The sequence below is a fragment of the Poecile atricapillus genome, chromosome 1 (genome assembly GCF_030490865.1).
Source record: "Poecile atricapillus isolate bPoeAtr1 chromosome 1, bPoeAtr1.hap1, whole genome shotgun sequence".
NCBI lineage: Eukaryota > Metazoa > Chordata > Aves > Passeriformes > Paridae > Poecile > Poecile atricapillus.
Window position 1 is genome coordinate 87,015,508 of NC_081249.1, and position 15,092 is coordinate 87,030,599.

The 15,092-nt window shown below is 48.1% G+C and overlaps 1 protein-coding gene across 1 annotated transcript; it reads right to left on the reverse strand.

The window, feature by feature from the left end:
- Nucleotides 1–665: 665 nt before the first annotated feature.
- On the reverse strand, nt 666–11,665 carry LOC131586575 (solute carrier family 2, facilitated glucose transporter member 3). The gene is made up of 10 exons (XM_058853558.1): nt 11,529–11,665; nt 8,531–8,626; nt 7,079–7,239; nt 6,559–6,799; nt 6,224–6,386; nt 5,404–5,591; nt 4,925–5,029; nt 4,399–4,500; nt 3,957–4,160; nt 666–3,461 (listed from the first exon to the last, which is right to left on the reverse strand). Exons 1-10 carry the CDS (start codon nt 11,541–11,543, stop codon nt 3,273–3,275), a joined length of 1,464 nt encoding a protein of 487 aa, XP_058709541.1. The 5' UTR covers nt 11,544–11,665; the 3' UTR covers nt 666–3,272.
- Between the last annotated feature and the right edge of the window lie 3,427 nt (nt 11,666–15,092).

Below are 15,092 nucleotides of genomic sequence, written 5' to 3' on the forward strand. Positions count from 1 at the left end.
ATCTGCCATTTTTCCTGCCTTTCATTTCATTCCATCCTCTGTCACTGAAGGATATTTTGTTCACATATTTTTGCAAGCAGCCCAGAGACCTGAGAGTGGTCCAAGGAATGCTGCAGTCCCTGAGCTATGGGATCAGCTGCTGGGGCAGTGGGGTTCTTTCTCCATCCCCCTGCTCCTCTCCACTATCCACTACTGAGTGTGCATAGGCAGGATCTCACAGGAGGACATGAAGGTAACATCCCAAACAGAGGGTGTAAAGCATCAGCTAGAGGAGAAATGGGTCCTTCTCCTTCCTGGCAAAGAAGGTGAAGAATGCACTGGGAACAGAACAGGGGCAAAAGTCTCAGGTTCTTTAGCACTGGGCAGGATTTATAACCTCCAGCCACTTCTCTCCCTTCCTGTTATACTGGGAAAGTATTTGCACTCAAACAAAGAGGATTTGAGCAAACAAGAACCAGAGAAGCACATCTTTTAATTTAAAAATTGCTACATAATAACAGTAAGGGAATAATAGGTGGTTTGTGTAGAGGCTGTGAGAAATAACCACTTACAGTAAGATAAAACAGCAAATCCAGAGTGCTTAGCTACCCAAAAAGGTTGCAGGTGAGAAGGTGGTGACATTTCAGGGTGCAGTCCCTTATAAAAGAATAAAAAAACCTACAGGATAAAGGTAAAATCCAAATCAGATATTTATTTCATGTTTTTTTATTTCAAAACCAGGAAACAACCACATTATTAAGCATATAAAATCCATCTGAAATATTCACAATGCCATTACAGAAAAAGAAAAATAACAAAGATACCATGTGAGAAAGGTCTACACATCTCGGTCCAAGCCAACACACATCTGATGCAACATATGGAAGCTCTTATGCACAGCTGTGGTGGGAATTTCCTAACATACAGATACCCATATAGAAATATCATGTTTGGATGTGCTGGAGGGTCAAAGGAAGGGCACAGAAATCTATGTAACTGAGCCAAAATATCAAAATTGGGAGAGAAGTCATATATAATCCTTCCAAGAATAAATATCTGGCATGTAAGCCTGATAAAAAGCTAGGGAAAAGTGGATGTAGTATGATTATATTGTGCAAAGCTGGGGCATTTTAAATTAATTCACAGGAAGCATTTAACAGAAGCAAATTTAACTGATCTTTGCAACTGTTTCTTATTAGGAAAGGTAAAAATGTCATCACTAGTCACTGAAGATGTCAGACAGACCCCCCAGAATATACATCAATGGGAATTTCTCAAGCCTGCTCTGAAGCATTATGTTGGCAAGAAAGCTCGGGCTATCCATGCTACCAAAGTCTTGCTGTCAATTCCAGCCTTTCTAAGCCTTTCTTCCTTGTGCCACCTTGGAAGCTGTGGGCCTGCCTCTCTTCTAGGATATTCAGTAATGAATTCCAGCAGGTCGACCCGAGTTTGACCATGTGCAAAAACTGCAGCTTGATCTCAGAAGAGCAGGAATTTAAACTGGACCTACCTCTGTGCAACCTTTAGATATTTTGTGCAGGTCTGGACAGGCACGGGCCTGGAGCCTGTCACAGAATGCTGCAGTGAAGTAAAGCTGCCCCTCCTTGGCTGCAAGTGTATCCTACGCGCTACTTTTTTCCTGCCTGACCGGAGCTGTGCTAGCTCGGCAGCAAGGGTGGGGGACAAACAAACTCAGTGGCCCAGAGGAATGACGAGCAAGAAGACTGACATTTACTGATGAACAATTACTGCCTGCCACATCCCTTTGAACAGAGGCACTGTTACAGAGCTGTACACATCTACAAAGCACACTGGTGAGCACCACAACATCATGCAGACCTTCCAGAGAGGATATACGGGGCAAAAAAAACCATCTGGCCTTCAACCAAGCAGGGGACTGAGCACTACAGACCTTTTGCACTGCTAAACTAGCAAGTTTAAACATCAGTAGCTCTGGTGTCTAGTCCTGCATCTCTACCTAGATGAACTTACATGTACCACAACTGACCATGCCTGTGTCCAGAAGGGTCATGCTACATGCCTCTGTAATATTTATAGGAACAACTGCTAAGAAAATACAGCTTTGAAAAATAATTTTTATCCTCGCACTCCTTTAAGTGACAATCTGCAAATTTCAGAATTTATGACGTACTAGACTAGAACAGAGAAGCCAAAAAGAAATAAAATTAAGAGAAAGCAGGAAAAATTACCTTCTGGTTTGCAATCACCACCCTCAATCATCCACAGAATGCTCACAACCATGTCTGAAAATATAATCCAACAACAGCCATTGTAAGATGCAATATCACACTCTCATCAACACTTGAGAACAATTATTTAAAATAGCCACCAAAAATCCCTAATAACAGAGATTTTAGTGCAGAAACATACCTCTTCCCACAAGTTCACAACTCATTGAATTTCTGTCCAGAGGGCACAAATAACTTCAAGGTGATGTGCATTATTGGCTCTGCTGTACATACCACTTAAAATGCTCAATCTCCTTTTTAGTACCACATTTCTCCTTTACAGTCTTATTGCACCTCAAGTCTACAGCATCTTGTTAGAATTATTGTTAGCTATTTCTCTTAAACTTCTCCAATTTCTTTATCTGTACATTTTTGTACACCATTAAAAAAATAAATATTTACAAAGTGACATACAAATAAATAAACTGAAGTAAAAGTATGCTTTCAGTCTGTCTATACAAAAAAATAAAAGCAGGAAAAAATATGCATGTGACTTGGTCCCCTTTTTCCTGAGGCTAAAAAAAGTGCACACTGGATAGGAAAAAGCAAGATTGCTTTTTGGTAAGCTTGCTAAATTCCAGTGTTACACCATACACACGCACACAGAGTAGACTCAAAGGGCTGGGGACTTGTTTAGCGGGTCACTTCAACTCACTACAAAAATAGTAATTAGGTTCAAATACATAATGGTCACTGTGTGCATAAGTATGTTAACCCCAAACCGCAATTTTACGTGAGAAAAGTAAAAATATTGCCAGCTCTTCTCTGTTCTCCTGATGTTTGTGGCAGGGAAGATGAGATTATTTTTGCAAGTGCCAGGTGCTTTCCAGTATGGCAGATCACCCATATCAGATTTGCTTAATGCTGGCAAGCCTGGCAGAATGGGTGAGCATGTGGGTGAAAAGAAGAAAATAGCAGCAATTGAGGAGGGGAAAAACGTCCCAGTTCTCATGGTTTTCTTTGCTCATTCCTTTAATGACTCTTTAAGCATGAACGAGTTAAAGAATGGGTGTGTCACGGATCTTAGGCAGCTGCTTTGCCAGCTTATTTGCTGTTCAGCTCCACCATGGGGGTCTTCTGGGGTGACGAGGCGGCATTTCCTCGTCCTTCAAAGCCCCTGGAGATGTCTTCAAAAGTCCTGCCCTTGGTCTCTGGCACTTTGAAGAAGGTGAAGACAAAGAAGATGACCAGGAAAACAAGGAAGATGAGGAAGACATAGGAGCCACATAGTTTCTGCAGGGAGGACAAACACAAAAGGTTTTATTTTCAAATTGCATGTATGGTCATTTGTGTTGACAGGTTAAAATTCCAACACCTTTCTCCAAAAGTGCCCTTACGTACATTTTCTCATCCCACCATTTTTAAAATTGCAATCATGTTCCTATGGTATTCTAAAGGTTTTAATCTTCCTGAGGGTGACCAAAATTGATGCTTTTAAAGCAAAAGCCCTGATGTGCTAATATCGCCCTTCCAAATATCTGTAAGCTGCAACCAGTTAAGACAGCATGGAAGCAACAGCCTCCAGTAACAATCATAACACTGACTCAGAGACCTCTGGAAGACTCACCAGCCCTCTTCTCAAAGCAGGGACAATTTCCAGGAGGGGTTGGGTTATTAAAGGTCACATAGTCACATGTCAAAGTCTTCAAAGATGCAGATTCTACCACCTTTCTGGACACTATTCCACTGCTGCACTGCCCTCACAGTGCTTTATAGACCAGGACTTACCTCTGCATAGGGGAAGAGCATTCCCACCAAGAAATTAGAGGTCCAATTGGAACAACCAGCCACTGCCATGGCTGCAGGTCGTGGGCCCTGGCTGAAGAGTTCTGCCACAATGAACCAAGGGATAGGGCCAGGGCCAATCTCAAAGAGAGCCACAAAGCCAAAAGTGGCAACAATGCTGATGTATCTGATCCAGTCCACAATGTCCTGCAGAGGAACAAAATGGGATCAGCACAACGCCATCTCCAGTGTCACAACTTTCTCAGCTGCAGTATGACCACTATAGAAGTTCCCAGAGTTATAAAATTGCTCTCTCCACTGCACACTTGGCTGTAGCCCCAGCCCTACCCATCTATAGGGTGGCACTGCAGAGCAAAGCAGATGTATTTTCTTTTCTTATAGGTTCCTGCTGGGGTCAGCCTGGGCAAGAACACTGATCACTCACCTTTAGAGCCAAAGCTACAGTCATAATAGCAGCACACACAGCCATGCCAGCCAAACCAATTAAATGGAGAGTCCGGCGCCCGGCACGCTCCACCAGGAACAGCTGGAAAGGAGAAGGCAGAGGGAAAAAAAAAGTCCATTACTTTGGCAGCAAAAGCAGGACAGACTTCCTTGCTCAGTATCTCCTGCACCTCTTATCTGCTTATAAACCTCAGAGACCATAGTGATCTCAGGGCAGGTCACCAGGCTGCTCCATTGTCAGCACAAGTTCTTCCACTGTTTCTTGCTACTGCTTTCTCTCATCACTCTTTTCCTCACATACACTCCTTTTCCACCTTCTCTTTCATCTAGGATAACAACACCGCTTCTTTCTGCCAATCTCTCCTCCCACCATTCCTTTGATGCACTCTCGTCTTTGCTCCTACAGTCAGTGCACAGCCCAGTGCTTTGCCACCGCCTGGCTACTTGTCTGTAGTTCCATCTGCCAGGGACGGGCCCAGGCAGACACACAGCCCGATTCCACTCACCGACACCACAGTGAAGACTGTGTTCACCACGCCGGCTCCAATGGTGGCATAGATAGGCTGTGTGATACCAGCTCTTTCAAAAATCCCTGTAGAATAATAGAATACCTGGGAAGAGAAAAAGTTGGTCACATGTCACAATTCCATGTTGGAGAACGGGTCCCTCATCCTCTGCCTAACAGCCTGCTCAGCCATCAGGAGTTTTCTAAGCAGCACTTCACACTATAGAACAGCATGCTTCCAGTCAATGTTCATTCCCTTGGTGTACAGCTGCAGTGCCTTGCCAGGGAAAGCATGTGGGGGAAAGTGAAAGCCATAATATCCACTTTCCATCACAGCATCTTCACCAGGTGACAAAACAGTGACCTCCAGCCAAGGCACAAAGATGTTTTGGGACTCAGAGGTCTCTCCACACCAGCAGCAAGTGCAACTCTAGCCAGAGGTAAGGGAGGCCCAGAAGACAGGGCAGGAAGATAACTCACAGCATTGATTCCTGAGAGCTGCTGGGAGAGTTGCAGCATGATGGCAATGATAATGGCTTGACGGTAGTTTGGAGAGCGGAAGAGCTCTGGCACAGTTGCCTTCTTTTCCTGGGACATTTTAGCACTTTCTTCTTTCATCTCCTGGATGTCTTGAGACACATCTCGATCTCCACGGAGTTTCTGGAGAACTGGAGGGAGGAATCCAAAGATGTCAGGTACGAGACACACACACTGGGGGGGGACAGGAGGTGTGTGTGTCCCATCCTGCTATCGCAGGGAGGGCACGGGAGGAGGACTGGACACCTCCAGTTGGTGTTGAGGCCTGCTGCATGGGAAAGCCTCTGCTGGCAGCCTTGCTATTCTTTTGAACCCAGAGGTCAGGGTGCTGTGATCAGCACAGAAACCAGGCCACAGAAACCTGTTCACGTTGACTGACCTCCAAGCTTATGTTTGACCCTGAAATTCTGTTCATGCTCCTGCCAGAGCCAACCCCAGCCCTCCAAGCTCCCTGTTAAATGCCAGCCTATTTCCTGCCTTTCAGGAGCTGGCAGAGTAGCAGCTGGTCCTGCTAAATCCCACCAGGCTAGGTGCCACTCCTCACATCTTAACCCCACCTGGCGCCTCTGTTGGGATGCCAGGTTTCTCATGCTTCCTGGCACTGGGGCAACCTAAAGGATGGGAAGGTAGGCCAGACCTGATGCCTTCCGGGAGTCACACCCTAATGCACCACAGGCTCCAGGATCAGTCCTGGCCTCCCACTCAAGTTCAGTGCAGGCTGGGAGCCAGGACACTGCCCTGCCCCTTTGAGATGAGTTCTTACCTGCTTCGGCTTTCTCCTCCTCCATCTTGTTGATCAATAGGAAACGGGGGCTTTCAGGGCAGAATAACAGACCTATACACTGCACGATTGCTGGGAGGACCGTGAACCCCAAAAGCATCGGCCAAAGTCCTTCAGTGCCCATTATTGCCTCCAGTCCAAAGATCTACACCGAGAATAGAAGAGAAATAAGAGCAACTTTAAACACTTCAGTTCCTCACCCCCACTCCAGTATGACAGGATCCACATACTGCACCTGATGGCAAGTAAAACCCCCCTCACCCTTCCCCAGCCCTCGTTCCCCCACCCAGGGCAGGATCAGGTTGTACCAGGCCTACCTGAGCCACCAGGATGCCCACAACAATGCCCAGCTGGTTGAGGGTGCCGAAGGCTCCGCGGACGCTGGTGGGTGAGACCTCACTGATGTACATGGGCACAAAGCCGGTGCAGAGGCCACAGAAGGTACCAATAACAAAGCGGCCGATAATCAACATCTCCACTGCCTTTGCTGCCTTAGAGAAGGCCATGAGAAGGCCACCAGTAAAGGCCAAGACATTCACCAACAGCATGGAGTTCCTCCTGCCAGGGTAAAGATGTCAAGACTGAGCTTAAACTGGCAATACAGCCCAAAAATCATCAGGAGAGGGGTAAAGGTAAACCTGCCCATGATTTGTCATCTCAGGGGTGGGAAGAGAATGGAATAATTCCCATTCAGCTTCTGCCTTGGCCTGCTTCTTGCAGCCCACACATTCTTGCTTCCCCCCCAGACATCTCTTCCCACCTCTTCCCTCTTCATCCCATCGCTCCTTTGTAAAGGGAAAAGTTCTCCAACAGCTGGCATCCCTCTTCCCAACGTACCTGCCAAATCTGTTTACAAACAGGCTGACTGAGAAGGAGCCAATCATGCCTCCTACTGAGAAGATGGCCACAGAAAGTGACCATAGAGAGGTGAGCAGTTCTTGGGAGACGGCACTCCCACTCCTTTCTGACAGGGTTTTGTTGAAAAACTTCCGAATGATCTGCAAGAGGAATCGGGGAGCGAGAGTTACAATCCAGAGGGAGGCATTTTACACTGGGTAGAGGAGAGACTACTGTCTTCCTTCTGCTTCCTGCTGCCATGAAAACAGAGAGAGACACAAAAAGGCCACAACAAGTTCCACAAGGGGAAGATGAGGGCACAGAAGGAGGATCTTTCACTGAAAAGTGGCAGGATGATGAAGGAGGGTACCCCACTGAGTGGAGGGGCAGGCAGGGTACCCAGAGGACAGCAGTGTTTATTAAGGAAAACAGGCTTATCTTCTGAATATTTTGGATGATGTGAGTCACTGGTGGTTCTTGGGAGGAGGCGGGAGACAGTTGGGAATGAAAGGGAACAAGAAAACATGACCAGTGAGTGGATGGGAACATTTCTGGCAATATCAAAACACTGACAGCAGGGATAGGATTTCTGGTATAGAAATAGTTGGAGACACACAAAGCTTCACTGAAATAAGCCTGAAAAAATGTTTATTTTTTACATGATGCCATCCCAGGGGGATGTGACAGGGCCACAGTGCTGATTTCCCAGGCATCCTCTTAGCTAGTGAGGGATATTCTGGCATGGGCTGGGGGGGGACAGAGTGTCTGCCCCCAGCAGATGGCAGCAGGACATTAGCTAGGGAGGACTGACCCCATCCCCCATCCCGCTGAGAACATCTCTTCCCGGAGACAGGGTGGATGTGGTATTCGTGACTCAGTTCTTGACAGAGGAACCATCTTAAAGTTACATGAAAACCACATCTCTCATTTTCTTCACCTCTTGTTTCTTAGGCTAAAGTCATGGGATGATTTGGTCAAATATCCAAGTCACAACCCTTTTACAAGCACTGAATCTATACTTAACACAAGGAATGAATAAACAAGTAAAATAAACTTGAAATTAACTAAATTAGGGCAGCTGTAATTCCTACCAACCCTTAACTGTTTTCTGCACACTGCCCTCTACATTCCTTCTGCCATGGCTGGTTTATTCTGACTCAAAAATGAAGCAGCTCACATTCCTCCACACACCACATATGGCAGATGGAGCAGTCCTGCCCTTCCTGTACTCCTAATTAAGAGAATTAACCTCTGTTTGCTCTCTCTCCTCCACAAAAGTTTGTCCTTCCTGTTCAATGTTGTATTTGAAAGGGGGTTTTAAATGCCTCTAATGTTTCACAAACCAAAAACAAATGATTGGCTGCTAAGCAGGCAGTCCCTCTCATTTCTACTCCATTATCTTCCAGTCAGCCCCTCACTCATCCCACCTCCCCTGCTCATTCTTCTTCTCACCTTCTCAGGAGCATTAATTACACCAGTGTTGTACCCAAACTGGAGAGATCCGATGGCAGCAATGCAAACAGCATAGATAAGAGGTGCTGTGATTTTCTGTGGAAAGAGAGGGAACAAGTATTTTGTTAATTTGGCTTTCTACACAACTCGAGTTTCTCTTCAGCATAAGCAGCAGCTGCAGCTCAAAGGTGCCATGTGCAAGTGCTCTGAGGGCAGGGAATGGGCTTTCATCCAGCAAGTGTGAGAACCAGTAGCATCCCTTGGATCTCCCTCCCTGGAAAGGGAGATGCAACTGTACAGCAGGAAAAGTTCTGTGGCTACAAGTAGGAGGGCTTGTCAGGGCCTCCCCTTTATTATCTCCTGACCTTCAGCAACCATTCTCAGCTCATTAGTAATGAATACACTGGCTGCATTAGTGGCTGTTATTTTGAGTTGATCTGCTTTACAGAAGCTTCTGCTGATCTCTGGCATGTCATGAAAGAAGGGTCTAACTCTTCCCTGAGCCAGCTGACAAGTTCCCATAAATTGAGTCTCGAATCTGCCCACGAGCTACACTGGCACTCACTCATAACAGTTACAACACACACTCTCTTCAGCAACAGGCTTGTTTTTCCCAGACTAGAGCTTCCCAACCCTGCCCCAGGGCACTGGCACAGCAGCCTGCCTCAAGAGGTGGCAGCAGTTGCTACCAAGCTTCCCGTCTATTTTTCTTTAAGTTGTGGCAATAGTTGGTATTTTAAATGAAGCACACTCCCTGAAGTTTCAGTATACCTGAATCTCCATTAAACTAAAATAAAAACTACTGAGCCCTCAGAGCCATAGGGAAAGCTTCAAGGTCCAACCTCAGAAGTCCCACAGATTGAGAAATTTAAGTGTCAGTGAAAAGCATCTGACATTTTATTCATTTTTAAAGCTTGTGGCATTTAAGCCAGCTCTGAGTGAGGGAGGTGTGGGGGAGCAGGTGACTCAGGAGTTGGCACTTAGGCAGCCAGTGCCTGAGTTGGCACAATTTGGAAAGATTGTGTTCCTCCTCGTCTCAGGAGGTTTGGAAGCTTTTCCAAAAATATTAACAGTTCCTTTTCCAAGACTTTCTAATTATTGTACTTAAGCCTGGCAGAGTAAACTACTTGGTGGGGCCTACTGTCACACCTCTTCCAGTCTCTCACTTTCTAGTCCAGCTCCAGGAGTAGTGGCTCTCAAAACTGCCCAAAGTTTTTGACAATAACCTTCTGTCAGTGCTTTCAAGCCAAGCACATATGTGCTTCTGGCCTGCACAACCCTCAGACACAACCAGTTCGGCCTCAATAAACAGAAATTGAGGAAAGAACTCTCAGGCAGTTTCCTCCACCTACATCATGCAAATGTCCTCCTGTCCAGATCAGTGGTGGAAACAAAGTGGACAGAGGGCAGATGAGCACGGAGGTAGCGTTCACACCTGAACATACCCTAGGCAGTCCAGGCATTTTCCCTGGCACCCTGTGACCGTTCTCCTCATTTTTATCTCAAGGAAATTTGGCACAGAACCACAAGGACACAGGTCTTTCAAAGCATGTGGATGCCTGCAGAAATGCATTACAATATCTAAGCAGTTTTAGGACTCCAGGCTAGGTCATTTGTAGCCAGCAGGTAGTGCAAAGCTGCAGACAAACCCCAGCTCTCCACATGGTTCACACAAGAGCACCTTTCCCCCCAGACTTTGCTTTGTCATGGCTTGCAGGGAGCACAGCTGGCCTTTTCCTTTTGGGTGCTATGAGGACCACAAGGTCCCTGCTTTGTGGGCACCCCTCACTTACAGGGTACATAAACAACCTGCAGTTGTTCTATGCTCCTTTATGTTCTATATGTCCAGTTGTTCTATGTTCCTTCTTCTGGCTGTTTCCTGCTATTCATCTCCTACCCAGCCTCCCACCACCTAAACATCACATCACATGGCATGACCCATCCCCTCCAGTGAGCCAGACTGTGATCTAATGTATGGATCATTTGTTAATGCTGCAAGTGCCTCGCTTCCCAAAAGGCAAACAGGGAGCTCAGAAATAGCACAGCTACACCCACTCTATCTAAAGGCTCAAGGCTGAGGTCTGTACACCAGCATGGAATTCAAACCACCACCCCTCCCTCCGACCACAGGCGTCGGCAGCATTCATTTCCCAGGAGATGCTCCTCACCAGCTCCCCTCCTTCACTGCCTCGAACCCCAGAGCTCTACAACTTGTGCCCGGCAGGAGCGGCCTCTCCGCGCTTCTCTGAACGACCTTGACCAGACGCTCTCCTTTCTTCTGCCTCATCCTCTCACACTGCCCTCATCTCCCATCAATATGGCGATGAGAGCCCCGGCCTTCTCCAGCTCTGGCTGTTCCCTTGCAATTCCCCGGCATCCCACACCAGGTCTGGGTGGGTATTTGCTGTCTCCCTCAGTACGCTCAAACACACGCAGTCATGAGCTCACTCGGCTGCCGCACACCTCACTCGCAGCTGCAGACGGGCAGATACCCACAAATATCCCCTGCTCTGCATATGAGAAGGAAGGGAAGGACATGCTCTGCCGCCTTCTTGAAATGTAAAAATGATTTTGTAAGTCACGCTACTGCCACCCAAAAAAACGTCTTTAACATCAATCCCCCGTTTAGCATCCTAAACCCTGGGACAAACCGAGTGCGGCGCCGCCAGCGAAACAAACCTCGTGATCAATATCCTACAACGCGGGCAGCATCATGTGCATCATCAGGCCACGCGCACCAAACCAAAATCAATCTCGCGACCTGCCACAACCTCCCCCGAACTGCGCGGTCCCCCCCCGTCCCCCACCCACCGGCGAGAGGCGAGCAGCGGCCCTGCCGCCACCACCACCGCACCCATCCCCACCGCGACCCGCGGGAGAACGCCGGTCGCGACCGCATCCCTCCCCCGAAGCGCCCGGGGGCACCCGAGCGGCGGCCGCGGCGGGGGCGGGGAGGAGGGAGAGGGAGACAAGGAGGCAGCAGCGATCGCCTCCCTACCTTCTTGGTGTCCATCGCTGGAGGCGCCCGGAGCAGGACTGGCAGCGAACGGCCGCCCGTCCGCACCTAACGGAACCCGCGAGAGGCGGCGGCTCCGCGCCCACCCACGCCCGAGAGTGCCGCGAGCCCGCCCCGCGCACGCCTCCGCCCGCGCGCGCCCGCCCATTTATGGGCTCAGCCATGGGAGGGGAGAGGAGGGCAGAGGCTGCGGAGGGGCGGGGCCGGGCCGGGCCGGGATGCTGCCGAGCGCCAAAACACAGCAATCAGCCGGCGTCCCCCGGAGCTCACGCCCTTCCGTGACGGGGAGCTGCGTGCGGGGCCGCCGGGCGGTGATGGAGCGGCGCGGGCGGAGAGGCGGCTCCGCTCTCCGCTCCGCGGGGACCGCACAAGGAGCCGCCACACCTCGGCTGCCAGGCGCGAAGCGCTGGCTGATGGCACAGTCGGTGCTTTGGGCGGGTTGCGCCGGCAGCGGCTGCGTGGCGTAAAGCGACGTCTTCATTTCTTATTTGTTGTATATAAAAATAAATGTCGTTATTATTCGGCCTGTAAGCAAGGCGAGCAGTGACGGTGCAAAGGCAGCCACACGAACAACACGGGCAGTAGGCTGAAGTCGAGCGCTGTGCTCTGCGGGCGCTCGCAAATCTGTGGACGAAGTACAGTTCTGGGTAGCTGCGTTTTGGGGATTTTTTTGTTTGTCTGGTTGCCAAAAATGTATTTTTCATACGATGCTAGAATCTAAGGGGGCAATGCTGAAGCTGGATCTAGTCCCAGACGTCTTCTTTACAAGGGCATGTAATGACAGGACACGGGGGAATGGCTTCAAAATGACAAGAGGGCAGGTTAGATTAGATAATAGGAAGAAACTCTTTACTGTGAGGGTGGTAGGGCACTGGCAGAGATTGTCCAGAGAAATCTGGGATGTCCCATTCCTGGAAGTGCATAAGGCCAGGCTGGATATGGCTTTGAGAAAAAAGTAGAAACTGTCACAGCCCGTGGCAGGGAGATTGAAGCAAAATTATTTTTAAGGTCCTCTCCAACTCAAACCATTTGATGAGTCTATAATTCAATCAAACGCTACTGTGCTCCACATTTACTGTCCATCCTTGAGGCCAAACAATTGCAAACTCTTCCAGGAGAATAATGAAGAGCTGTGCTTTGAATCAAGCAACACTGCTGTCAAACAATAAAAGTCTTCACTGAATTAAGAATCTGTCAAGGACTTTGACTTCAGAAAACAGCAGCAGCTGGGGGCAAGGACAGTGGGGGAAAAAAGCCGACTTTACCCTGTTTTTTATTTTTAGGAAAAATACCTTGAGACCAGACAACACTTTGCTGTCAAATTGTGGGGAACTGGAACAATCACATTTTAAATTAGATTCTGCTGTTTATCTGTGTTGTCACCTGGCCACACATAACTGGAAATTAACAGGTCAAAGCTTTCCTTCACTCACTCCCAGAAATACCCATTTATTTTATGGCATTTATGAGGGCGAGTGATAAATACCCTCATGGGGTGTTCATGTGTTTTATTTACTTGATAAATATCTCATGGGTATTCTGTGTGTTGTTAAAATATTATTGCCAGCAGAAAAAGTGTGGAAGGGCACGGGATGACTGCACAGTCCTTCTTCTTCGGCTGTGTGACAAAAGGGCCTCTTCACCCGCAGAGAAACACAGAGAGACAATAGCAGAAGGAGGGCCTCAGCTACCCTCCGGCCCCTCAGGAGAGCCATTAACACATCAAAGGGTCCATTTTCATACACCCGGAGGAAAACAGGGACACAATGCCAGGTGACAACCCGGATTAAGGACACCCTGCCTGGGCCAGCAGCTCAGGAGAGCCATCAGACCAGGTGTGAAATTCATCACAAAGGCAAAGCTGGAGCACCTTTCAAACTGTGAAAGAGGGAGGTGCTGTGTACGGGGCCACCGACACCTTACAGGATGCACGGGAAAAGCATTTTGGGATTGCACGAGACTTACTATGGGATGTTTAGGGTAGGAAACAAAGAGGGGAAGGGGAGAGATATGGGGAAAAAAGGGACAGTTTGCATGAAAAATCTTGGCCGACCAGCAAAAATGTCCAGCCTTGTCCCGCACTTGGTTAGCCCAGTTTGCCCGATCTCGTTATGAAATCCTATTTTTAGCTCTGAGGTGCTCTCTGTAGGGGTGAGTACCACTGGTGTCTGCTTGTCTCTAAGGGTGAGGCCATGCCAGGCTGGCTCCTGGGGGGAGCAGGTCTGTCCTGGCCATCCACCACGCACCTCCGTGTGTGTGTATCAGGAACAGGAGCCGGGCTGCAGCCTTGTGCCAGCACCAGAGCCTCTGTCTCTGTGGTCAGACTGTCTGAGCCCAGTTCCTTGGAAGGATCATATCGTATTTATACATATATATCTTATCCTATTTACACGTTTATTCCCTGCTCCTGGAGCTCTGTCCTGCTCCTCCTGGAGGTCACTGGTGCTGTTTGTGTAACTGCACCGTGGGTCTGTGGAGCTCCCTGAGGCAGCCCTGCACCCCTGTGCCTGTGCAGCGTTTGTGTGTGGGTTTATGCACGTGCCTACAGGGAATACAGGGTCATTCCTGCTGCTGGGAGCAAGCAGCGGGGTCAGCCTCACCTCTGTCCAGCCTAATTCCCAAGCACTTCGAGTAATTCTGGCTCACATTTTTCTTTTTCCTAACTTATTTTCCATTTGTTTGCAAGCACAGCAAGCTCCATGTTGAATCTGATCACCCAGCTGTCCCAAACTCTGGCATTAGCTCTGGAAATATTAATTTACTTGTTAGTGTGAGAAGTTGCCATATTTGTGGAGGCTTTAAGCATATTCACATTTCAGAGACAATCTTTGGACTGCATTCTTCTGAAATGTCCTCATTTGTTGTTTATTCTTAGCCCACGTAAGTCTGTTGCAAATGCTGAGCAATCCAAACTTCAAGATTAGATTAAATACATACATAGCTACCGGTCCAATTTAGAAGCAATAAAAGTTTAGCTGAAAATTAAATCTCTAACACATAATGCAGAACATCATGGATAGCATGTCTTCATTTAACAGAGCTGGAGAAGTAAACAATAATAAGAATGACTGTTTGTTTCTCAAGCTCAAAATGCATCACTGAAGCCCAAATTTCCCTACAGAATGTGCGGGAAAGTACCCATTTCAGTGAGTTTCGCCCCTGTGTGCCGATGCTCAAATATTTAGATTTGAAGTTTGCTTCACAGCCTGCTCCTCCTAAATACCAGTTTTGTTTCTGTCCCAGGACACACACCTACCTCCCACATCACGGCAAATTCTTCTGAAGATCTGCTGGTGGAGGAAGTACCTTAACACCTCTTTAGCAGAGCTATCTGATACTGCACCAAAACTATTCATCTGCTCTTTTTGTGAATATAATATTTGTATACTATGCAAAGTGCAGTAGCTGTGCTAGGATGGAGGCCCATGACGTGGGCAGCCAGACCTGAGGTTGCTTGGGGAAGGGCCAGGCAGAACCGGTCCCAGGTAGAATTTGGTGCTGGCTGCCCCACATTAAACACCGGTATCCTAACCACGGAGCTATGGG